The sequence below is a fragment of the Bos javanicus genome, chromosome 13 (genome assembly GCF_032452875.1).
Source record: "Bos javanicus breed banteng chromosome 13, ARS-OSU_banteng_1.0, whole genome shotgun sequence".
NCBI classification, from domain to species: Eukaryota; Metazoa; Chordata; class Mammalia; order Artiodactyla; family Bovidae; genus Bos; species Bos javanicus.
Genome location: NC_083880.1, coordinates 72954177 through 72965337, shown reverse-complemented (window position 1 = coordinate 72965337; position 11161 = coordinate 72954177). Strand labels below are relative to the sequence as shown.

Sequence of the window (11161 nt, the reverse complement as noted above, 5' to 3'; positions counted from 1 at the left end):
GGGAGACAAGGCCTGGCTCCTGCTTTTTGCTGTTTAAAGGAGAAACAGTCGTCGTAAACCAGTCACACAAATCGTCAGCATTTATTTCCTGGGTCCTAGGTATCACTTATCTTGGTAGAAAGGGCAGAGAGTTAATCAATATGGTTTTGAGCACAAAAATCCCTTCCCTAAAAATGGATCTGTGAAGCTCCAGGAGGGAACCTCAGAGCTGCATAGATGGTTCAAGAGTTTAGCTTACAATGGCTTCCAAAAAAAAAAAAAAAAAATTGTCAGCTCCCTCCCTTCTCTGCTGAGAAAAGGTTGAAAGTTTCTAAAAAGTTTAAAAGTGCTTTTTAAAAAACGGGGTAAGAAGGTGTCCTGACTCAGAAGGCTGGAAAGGCTGGAGCCAGGACCAGTCTCTGAGTCCCAGCGCCCCCTGAATAAATTACATCCTTGTGGTTACAGCGTCGTGAAAGTGTGCCCGGGTGCAGGGGGGAGGTGGCGGGGGCGTGGAGCCTGGGGGTGCGGGCAGAGGGCCTTCCCAGGGTGGGGGCCGTGGGAGCCCCTAGGCCCGCCTTTCAGTCTGGCCCTGCTTGCCTGGAACACACCGCTCACAGGAGAGGCTGCTGGGTCATTGCCAGGGCTCCAGGTCCATGGCACGTCTCCCTTCCAGCCTCCTTGGGCAAGGTCACGTTCAGGATGAGGTGGTGCCATCGCTGCTCTCGGGCTGGCTGCTGGCTTCCTTGTCTGAGGTGCCCACCTCTGCCTGTCCTTCTGCAGAGGAGAGAGAAAGGGGCATAGTCACAAATGTAAAGTGTAGAAGGAGGTCTCGTGGGGCCTGGCCATAGTGGGAATGGTGTGGATAAGCCTGGGGAGCAGGACAGGAGCTGGACTAGGGGCGGTGGTGGCCAAAGGGAACTCTACCCGGGTCCGCATCCTTTTTCTTTCTACAAAGGAAATGCATCTGCTGTTACTAGTGTGGTCGTGGTAGTTTAGTCACTAAGTTGTGTCTGACTCTTGTCACTCCAGGGACTGTAGCCCGCCAGGCTCCTCTGTCCATGGGATTTCCCAGGCAAGAATACTGGAGTGGGTTGCCATATCCCTCTCTGGGAGATCTTCCTAACCCAGAGATTGAACTTGGGTCTCCGGCATTGCAGGTGGATTCTTTACCTGCAGCTGGGGGCCCTGAGGCCCCTTCCATTCTCCACTGAGGAATAATTAAAATCAATGAAGGGCCAGGATCATGGATGGATGCTACAAGCAACAGGTGAAGAGCTGTCGAGGGTCGGGATATTTGGGTGGCTTCTCCAGAGGGAGAGGGCATGTGAGGTCCCAGCACATGACGGGTGTTCAGCAAATGGTAGTTCTTACAAGACAGGGAAAAGGGCATCAGATGATGCCGGCTCAGGACTTCCCCGGTGGTCCAGTGGTTAAGACTCCATGCTCCCCATGCAGGGGGCCCAGGTTCAATCCCTGGTCAGGGAACTAGATCCTACCAGCAGCAACTAAGAGTTTGTATGCCAAAACAAACACCGAAGATCCCCCCTGCTGCAACTAAGACCCAGCGCAGCCAAATAAACATTAGAAAAAAAAAAGATGATGCCAACTCAGGGGAGCACCAGGGGTGGCCTGCAGAGGGTCTAGGGTGGAGCCCGAGGCTGTTTCATTGTGCTGTGTCTCCCTAGACGACCCCTACCTCCCTCTCTGGCCCCTGGCCCCTGACCCCTGTCTTGTATCCTTAGGCTGAGCCCTTTACGGGATGAAGGAGAAACTATCGTGTACCGGGATCCCTAGGCTGCAGGCTAACAAGTACTTTTCATGCAGTCACACAGAAGCCTGGAGGCATGATGAGGGTCATGATACGATTTGAGTGAGAAAACCGAGGTTCAGAGGAGAAAATTGAGGCTCAGAGAGGTGAACTGAGTTGCCTGAGAGCCAAGCGGTGGAGGGAGCAGTGTCCTTTCCCTTGACTGAAGCCCGTCCCTAAAGCATCTCTCTCTAGGGTTTGTAAAGGCTCATCACTGCCACCACCTCATTCTGCCCCGGCAGCTGGCTGGGGACTGGGGTGAGTGGTAGGGCGGGGATGTGGGAAGAACTTGGACACTGGCCCCTCTGCCCCCCGACTATCCTGGGGTGGTGCCTGCAGCAAAGACTTGTTCCCATCGGGTCCTCCTGGCCCACCAGAAGCCTGACAAAGCAGCCGGCACTCGGGGCAGGTTTCCCGGCGTGTGACGCCCTACTGGGTCCTGAGCCTCCTGCCCTGGAGAGCAGAACCTTCTAGTCAGATTCCCAGGACCTGCTGTTCAGCCATGTCCTTGCTGTGGGGCCTCGAGCAACATAGTTAACCTCTCTGAGCCTCTAATTCCTGGTCCAGGAAGTGAGGATGACGACACCTCTGACCTTCCGTGGTCGCTGGGCCCCTGGAGACAGCTCGGCCAGGGGTAAAGCTTCCCCTCTGCAGGTCCCAGCTCCCTTCTGGGCCAGAGAGAAGGTCCCCAAGCCCGCCCTGGGACAGACTCCCTCGGGACCAGTTTCAGAGTATGATTTGGAAAATTTCCCAGTCACATACTGCCAGGCGGTACATTTATATTCCTTCAGGTCCTGCTTGGTTGTTTATGTCTTATTATTTGGCCAAGTAAGGAAATACTTGTGCTTCCCACAGAAGGAAATATGGGAGCAGACAAAGGTTCATACATAAAGGGCTTGAGGAGTGTTAACACACATATGACCTGGGGAAGCCTGGAGGCCAGGCCTTCAAGGACAGGCAAAGGGCTTGGTTCCTCCTCCCTTACCCTGGCTGGGCATCAGTCTCCCAGGAGATTTAAGCAAACAGATGCTCCAGGGCCATCAGTATCTGTATCCTCTGTAACCCTCTCCCCTAGTGAGTCCACTGGACTGAGCATGCCTTGTAGACCTCCAGGGGAAGCTGTTCGTTGCAGGGCCTACTAGAAGGTTCCTTGGCCAGTCACTGTAGCCTGAACTCTGCTAGGAGGGCTTCACTGACTTGCAGCCAGCACTACTCCTTCCTTGGGTGCCCTTCTTAATGGCAGATAACCTCAGGGATTTCAAATCAGATTCGGGTGGGAGCAGGCAGTAGAGGACCTGGGTGGGTGGATGAGCCACTACACTGAGATCGAGGGAGACAGAAAACAGTTCAGCAGGCAGACGCAGAGGCCTGGCAGCCAGCCCCCTGGCCGCAGGCCCAGCGTGGCAGCTGGATGTGCTGGTCAGTGAACAGCTATCAACCAGGTACCTCTGATGTACACCAAACACTGCCAGGCACCAAGCGGTCAGGATGCGGGTCCCAGAGGATCCCTGGGCTCTGTGGGATCGTGGAGGTGGCCAGAGGAGGGAGGGCAATGAAGTCAGAGGAGACTTCTCAGCAGAACAGTCTGGGCTATAGAACAAAGAGAAACAGCCAGCCCAGCAAGGGGATGGCCAGGAAGGACCAGACAGGGAGAGTGCATGGAGGCCCCCTGGGGATTTTCAAGAAACGGAAGTCCCTTCCTCAGCTGGATTAGAGGCACAGGGGAGAAAGAGGGGCCCAGAGGCTGGAGGAGAGCAGGTTCAGACCCGGGGAGGCTCCGCAGCCTGGGGAGGAGATCGGGCCGCAAGATGAGGGAGGGCTGACCATGGATGGATAGGACAGTGTGAGGATGGAGGGGGAGGCTCCTGGAGCAGCCAGGACTGGGTGGAGGACGTTCTAGTGGAGGAAACAGGGAGATGAAGGGGGACAGGGGATGAACTGGCAGAAGCACGGTGGGACGGGAGCTTTAGATGAATCCTGCTGGCAGCTGTCCAGGAGGAAGGCTGCGGTGAGGGCAGGCCAGGGAGGCCAGGGCAGAGGCTGCTGTGCTGCTGGGAGCGGCCTGAGCCCGGTGGTGGCCATGGGGACAGAGAGAAGCAGAGGAACCAGGAGGGATCATAGAGGGGAACCGACAGGGCCCATGGATGGGCAGGGAGGCTGAGGGGCAAGGGAAGCACTGGGATGCCTGGCCAGAGGGTCCTCATGGCCTGAGATGCTGGCACCCTCCAGCCTAGGGACTGGCTGCCCTCCGCCACTGACCCTGGGCCTGGGGCCTGATTTAAAGGCAGTTTCTTCTCTGAGAGAGAGGGGGCAGCCTAGGACTTAAGAGGCCAGCCCTGGAGCCCAGAAGAGGGTCTCCCACCCGGGGTGCTCGAACCCAAGAGTGTCCGTGGGTTCTGACCTGCGCCCTCAAGGGCCAGCTCGCCCATGTCGCCAGCCAGCTTCCGCACACTCACGGCCTCGGAGTCTCCCTGGATGTCGGGGACCGCGTTCCGGCGGCCCGTCCGGTCGCAGGAGATGAAGTCCGAGTAGGAGGACTCGACCTCCATCATGCCTGTCGCATCGCTCTTCAGGCCTGTGGGGGTAAGGGCAGGAGGACAGAGGTGAGCCCAGGCGTACCCTGCAGAGAACACCCAGCACCGACGGGTTCCAACAAAATGATAACTGCTGCCTTGCTCATGGCGGACAAAACAGAAAGCACAGGAAACTACAAATTAAGTCATGCGTAATTTTATACCCCCAGAGCTACCATCATCATTTTAAAGGACATCTTTTTTTTCTCTAAAGTTCATGATAACCCTCTACACACTTATCAATACCGTGCACCGGCCAGGGGCCACAGATGCAGCAACGAACAAGTCAGCCCCTGTCCCTGCCCTCAGGGAGCTTATAGTCTATTGGGTCAGAGAACAACCAGGGCCTGACCAAGGCTGGGGGTCAGGAAGTCATATTTTACTGAGATTTTAGGAGGAATAGGTAGACGAGGAGTCTAGGATTGCAGGGAAGAGCACATGCAAAGGCTCTGCGGACGGAAGGCATGGTGGGTGTTGGAAATGCAAAGGCCATGGCCTGGGGGGAGGGGGAGTGGGACTGAGACACCCAGGACACCGCTGAGCTGGGCAGGGGCCCGTGCGCATCTGCAGCTGCTCCCTCAGGACGATCAGATCAGCATTTTCAAAGATGACTCTGGCCCCTGGAGTGAGCAGGCCCAAAAGGCTCCAGTCCATAGGGTCACAAAGAGTCAGACATGACTGAGCCACTACCTCTTCACTTTGATTGTAGTAATAAAGCCCAATTACCTGTCTTTCTTCCTGCCCACCCACTAGCTTTGTTCATAGTGATGCTTTCTAAGGCCCACTTGACTTCACATTCCAGGATGTCTGGCTCTAGGTGAGTGATCACACCATCGTGATTATCTGGGTCGTGAAGATCTTTTTGTATGGCATGCTTTAGGGAGTTTCAAACAGTAAGCTATAAAAGACAGCATACTATAGTATGATCTCCAGATCTTTTTTCATATGCATATGGTTCTTTGTATATGTGGCTTTCCTCTCTTCTCAGCTGTAAAATCAACCATCAGGGCTATTGACCACCATCTCTGTAACTGTCTCTGTAACAACAGGGCTTCCCTGGAGGCTCAGATGGTAAAGAATCCTCCTGGAATGTAGGAGACCCAGGTTCGGTTCCTGGGTTGGGAAGATCCCCTGGAGAAGGGAATGATTACCCACTCCAGTATTCTTGCCTGGAGAATCCCATGGACAGAGGAGCCTGGCAGGCTACAGTCCATGGGGTTGCAGGCAAGAGATGGTGGGCCTTAGAAAGCATCACTACGAACAAAGCTAGTGGAGGTGATAGAATTCCAGTTGAGCTATTTCAAATCTTGAAAGATGATGCTGTGAAAGAGCTGAACTCAATATGCCAGCAAATTTGGAAAACTCAGCAGTGGCCACAGGACTGGAAAAGGTCAGTTTTCATTCTAATCCCAAAGAAAGGCAATGCCAAAGAATGCTCAAACTACCACACAATTGCAGTCATCTCACACGCTAGTAAAGTAATACTCAAAATTCTCCAAACCAGGCTTCAGCAATACGTGAAGCACGAACTTTCAGATGTTCAAGCTGGTTTTAGAAAAGGCAGAGGAACCAGAGATCAAATTGCCAACATCCGCTGGATCATGGAAAAAGCAAGAGAGTTCCAGAAAAACATCTATTTCTGCTTTATTGACTATGCCAAAGCCTTTGACTGTGTGGATCACAAGAAACTGTGGAAAATTCTGAAAGAGACGGGAATACCAGACCACCTGACCTGCCTCTTGAGAAACCTGTATGCAGGTCAGGAAGCAACAGTTAGAATTGGACATGGAACAACAGACTGGTTCCAAATAGGAAAAGAAGTATGTCAAGGCTGTATATTGTCACCCTGCTTATTTAACTTGTATGCAGAGTGCATCATGAGAAACGTGGGCTGGAAGAAGCACAAGCTGGAATCAAGATTGTTGGGAGAAATATCAATAACCTCAGATACGCAGATGATACCACCCTTATGGCAGAAAGTGAAGGGGAACTCAAAAGCCTCTTGATGAAAGTGAAAGAGGAGAGTGAAAAAGTTGGCTTAAAGCTCAACATTCAGAAAACGAAGATCATGGCATCTGGTCCCATCACTTCATGGCAAATAGATTGGGAAACAGTGGAAACAGTGTCAGACGTTATTTGGGGGGGCTCTAAAATCACTGCAGATGGTGACTGCAGCCATGAAATTAAAAGACACTTACTCCTTGGAAGGAAAGTTATGACCAACCTAGATAGTATATTCAAAAGCAGAGACGTTACTTTGCCAGCAAAGGTCCGTCTAGTCAAGGCTATGGTTTTTCCAGTGGTCATGTATGGATGTGAGAGTTGGACTGTGAAGAAAGGTGAGCACTGAAGAATTGATGCTTTTGAACTGTGGTGTTGGAGAAGACTCTTGCGAGTCCCTTGGACTGCAAGGAGATCCAACCAGTCCATTCTGAAGGAGATCAGCCCTGGGTGTTCTTTGGAGGGAATGATGCTGAGGCTGAAACGCCAATACTTTGCCCACCTCATGTGAAGAGCTGACTCACTGGAAAAGACTCTGATGCTGGGAGGGATTGGGGGCAGGAGAAGGGGACGACAGAGGATGAGATGGCTGGATGGCATCACCGACTCAATGGATATGAGTTTGGGTAAACTCTGGGAGTTGGTGATGGACAGGGAGGCCTGGCGTGCTGTGATTCATTGAGTTGCAGAGAGTCAGACACGACTGAGTGACTGAACTGAACTGAACTGAAAGCATGCCATGAAGGTTCTCTGTAGATGTGCTTGGTGTATCATAATATATTTGAAGAGTCCCCTAGACATGAACACTCCTCTGGTAGCTCAGCCTGCAACAGAAGACCCAGGTTTGATCCCTGGATTGGGAAGACCCCCTGGAGAAGGGCATGGCAACCCGCTCCACTATTCTTGCCTGGAGAATCCCATGGACAGAGGAGCCTGGTGGGCTCTAGTTCTCTCGGTTGCAAAGATTCAGAAATGACTCAGCGACTAAACACCAACAACAACAGGCAGCACTTTCCTGCCTGGAGAATCCCAGGGACGGGGGAGCCTGGTGGGCTGCCGTCTATGGGGTCGCACAGAGTCAGACACGAGGGAAGTGACTTAGCAGCAGCAGCAGCAGGTCTTTGTGTAAATATTTCAGCCTATGTCTAGCTGTTTCTTTAGAGTACATTTCTAGAAGTAGAATTGCTAAGTTAAAGGGAAGGGTGAAATACTGTTTAAGACACAATATTGTGACACATTTGCCTTCCTGAATGACATAATGGTATTTATAATAACCAAAAAAGATGAGTAAACAGAACTTGTAAGTTCAGTTCTGTTCCTATTTATATCCCCACCAGCAGCCTGCAAGACTGTCCATTTATCTGCACCCTTGTCAAGAATGGATACTGCTATTATACATTTTTTTAAAAGGCTAATCTGCTAAGGGAATATAAGTATCTCCCTTTGAGCACCGATGATTTTCTGAAGGCAATCAAATCATACAGTCACCACAGGGATTCTGGCCACTGGGCAGATCCTGAGTTGGGAAGCGGGGTGGAGGGTCTAAGACACTGGCCTGACCATAGGAGTTCACAGTACTCTAGTTGAGATGGGCCCAGCAAATCCCAGTTCCAGACACATGATGGCAAATGCCAATGCTCTTCATAGTTTGAGGAAGCTTTCTGCACATGGTCAGTGACAGGGAAGCTCCCAAATGTCCCTGAAAAGGCTAGGCATTGCATGAATTATAGAGTATTCAAAAAACAACCTACACTGGGTGGATATGTACTAATGGCAAAGTGTCAGAGATAAACTATTACCTGAAAAATTCAAGGACATTCCTGGTGCTCCAGGGGTTAAGACTCAGCCTTCTGAAGCAGGCAGGGGGTGTGGGTTAGATCCCTGGTCCGGGAGCTAAGATTCCCACATGCCTCACAGCCAAAAAGCCAAAACATACAACAGAAAATATGGTAACAAATTCAACGAAGACTTTAAAAGTGGTCCACCTCAAAAAAAAAAAAAAATTAAGAAAAAAAAAAAGGCAGATTGCAAAACAACACCTTAAAGAAAACTCAGTTTCAGCTCATACAACTCAACACCAGCAGAAGAAAAACAACCCAATCGAAACATGGGCAGAAGACTTAAACAGACATTTCCCCAAAGAAGACGTGCAGAGGCCAATAGACACATGAACAGATGCTCAGAATCACTAATTATTAGAGAAATGCAAATCAAAACTACGAGGTACCGCGTCACAGAGTGCGGAGAAAAGGGAACCCTCCTGCACTGTTGGTGGGAATGTAACTTGGTTCAGCCACCGTGGAGAAGAGTATGGAGGTTCTTCAGAAAACTAACAGGATTTAGCAATGCCACTCCTGGGCATGTGTCCAGACAAAACTAATTCAAAAAGACGCACGAACTCCTATGTTCATAGCAGCACTACTCACAATAGTCAAGACGCTGGAGACAACCTGAATGTCCACAGACAGGTGAATGCATGAAGGTATGGTGCATACACACAACGGAATAGTACTCACCCATAGGAATGAATGAAATAATGCCATTTGCAGCAACGTGGATGCAACTAGAGAGGACCCTACTAAGTGAAGGGTCAGAAGGGCAAATACGATGTATGATATCACTTATATGTAGAATCTAAAATATGACACAAATGAGCCTACCTACAAAACAGAAGCAGAAACAGAGAGAACCGAGTGGTGGTTGCCAAGGGGAGGGGGCTGGGGGTGGGACAGTGTGGGAGGCTGGGGTTGGCACTTCCAAGCTTTCATACATAGAATGGATAAACCAGGTCCCCCTGTATAGCACACAGAACTATATTCAGTATCCTGTGATTAACCATAATGGAAAAGAATATAAAACACAATGTACGTGTGTGTGTGTGTGTGTGTGTGTGTATAAGTGAACCACTTTGCTGGATAGAAATAATTAACAAAATATTGTACACCAACCATACTTCAATTAAAAAAAAAAGATAACCCAGTTTACACAGCAGATACAAGAAAAACACCTTGCCAAATGTGGTACTTTGTGACGAAGAGGAACTTTCACGCCTAAGACTAAATTTTTATAATGGTAGGAGTTTGTATAAGCCCGAGTTATTGTGCAAAGCTTTCAGAAAGTAACCACATTGGCAGGAAGCTCCCGGAGCACCCAGGGTGGGGCTCAGTAAGTGGTGTGTGTGTGTGAGAGAGAAAGAGAGAGAAAAAAGGGACTGGCCAGTATGGAGGGCTGGACCCACATCTCCCCACAACCCCAGGCTGAGAAGACACACTTGGAGAATGAATGAGGAGGAGACAGGGAGGTGTCCTGTAGTAGGAAGCGTAGAGAAAAGGACACGTGACCTGTTCTGTCGCCAGACCTTGAGCAAGACTGCCCCCCTCTGGGCCTCCATTTACCAGGTCTCAGTTCAGTTCAGTTCAGTCGCTCAGTCGTGTCCGACTCTTTGCGACCCCATGAATCGCAGCACGCCAGGCCTCCCTGTCCATCACTAACTCCCGGAGTTCACTCAGACTCACATCCATTGAGTCAGTGATGCCATCCAGCCATTTCATCCTCTGTCGTCCCCTTCTCCTCCTGCCCCCAATCCCTCCCAGTATCAGAGTCTTTTCCAATGAGTCAACTCTTCGCACGAGGGGGCCAAAGTACTGGAGTTTCAGCTTTAGCATCATTCCTTCCAAAGAAATCCCAGGGCTCATCTCCTTTAGAATTACCAGGTCTATAAAACAGAATAAAGGCTGGACCAGAATTCCAAGGCAAGCCCCGCAGCTCCAGCAGGGGGCACACCAGGCCAATTTGTCTAAGCTGCCTTGAAAGAAAGAAGTTGCCCTAGTTGTGTTGCCGGTTGCTTCCTGGCCAAAAACCAACCAACCAACCAACCAACCAACCCCAGGCTCTGAATCTGCCAGAGACGGTTCTTCCATAGGTCACGGAAAGTTCACTCCTACATTCTCCCTCTGGGAAAACTGCTCAAAGCTTCAGAACAGGGGCCTGGCCTGTGGTAATAACAGTAATAACACAGAATAAAATTTATAATGATAGTTCTAACCATCAGAGAAGGCAATGGCAAGCCACTCCAGTACTCTTGCCTAGAAAATCCCATGGATGGAGGAGCCTGGTGGGCTGCAGTCCATGGGGTCGCTACGAGTCGGCCGCGACTGAGCGACTTCACTTTCACTTTTCACTTTCATGCAATGGAGAAGGAAATGGCAACCCACTCCAGTGTTCTTGCCTGGAGAATCCCAGGGATGGCAGAGCCTGGTGGGCTGCTGTCTACGGGGTCGCACAGAGTCGGACACGACTGAAGCGACTTAGCAGCAGCAGCAGTTCTAACCATAATGGTAAAAGCAAGTCAAGTCATTACGTTTCCTGTACCTCGCTTACAAAACTTCCACAGCAGCCTCTGAGATCTGTGAGGTGAGATTATCTATCACCACGACCTGGGAAGGTCTGTTTCAGGCGGCAGGACCCGCACCTCCCAGAGGAAGGGAGACCCTGGGCAGGCCACACCAGCTCCCAAGCCCCGGCTCCTCAGGGCTTTTCCTCCAACTAGGATGTGGGCTCCCCAAGAACCGGTATGTCTGTCTGGGTTTTCGCCTGGCCAGGCCGAAAGGCCTAACCCTGGCAGCTAAACCACATGCTCCGGCTGCTTGGTCCTCAGCTTCTCACCCAGGGCCTGGCAAACAGCAGGTGCTCAGGAAACACCTGTCAGATTAAATCTGAGTCTGTCCATCACTCTATCTCCTCTCCAGCCCTCTTTCCCTGCCTGTGGGAACCAGTGGGAAAGGCCTCTGTCGGCCACAGA

General features: G+C 51.0%; 1 protein-coding gene across 5 annotated transcripts in view; it reads right to left on the bottom strand.

Moving 5' to 3' along the window:
• Positions 1-62: 62 nt before the first annotated feature.
• The window catches only part of PKIG (cAMP-dependent protein kinase inhibitor gamma), an 80116-nt gene continuing 69017 nt past the window's right edge, over positions 63-11161 (bottom strand). For all 5 annotated transcript variants that reach the window (XM_061437683.1, XM_061437684.1, XM_061437685.1 and 2 more), the window contains 2 exons: positions 4188-4361; positions 63-753 (listed from right to left, as the gene is read on the bottom strand). In XM_061437683.1, the coding sequence (XP_061293667.1) occupies positions 674-753; positions 4188-4338 (231 nt within the window). In that variant the 5' untranslated portion in view covers positions 4339-4361 and the 3' untranslated portion in view covers positions 63-673. The remainder of the gene's footprint in view (positions 754-4187; positions 4362-11161) is intronic.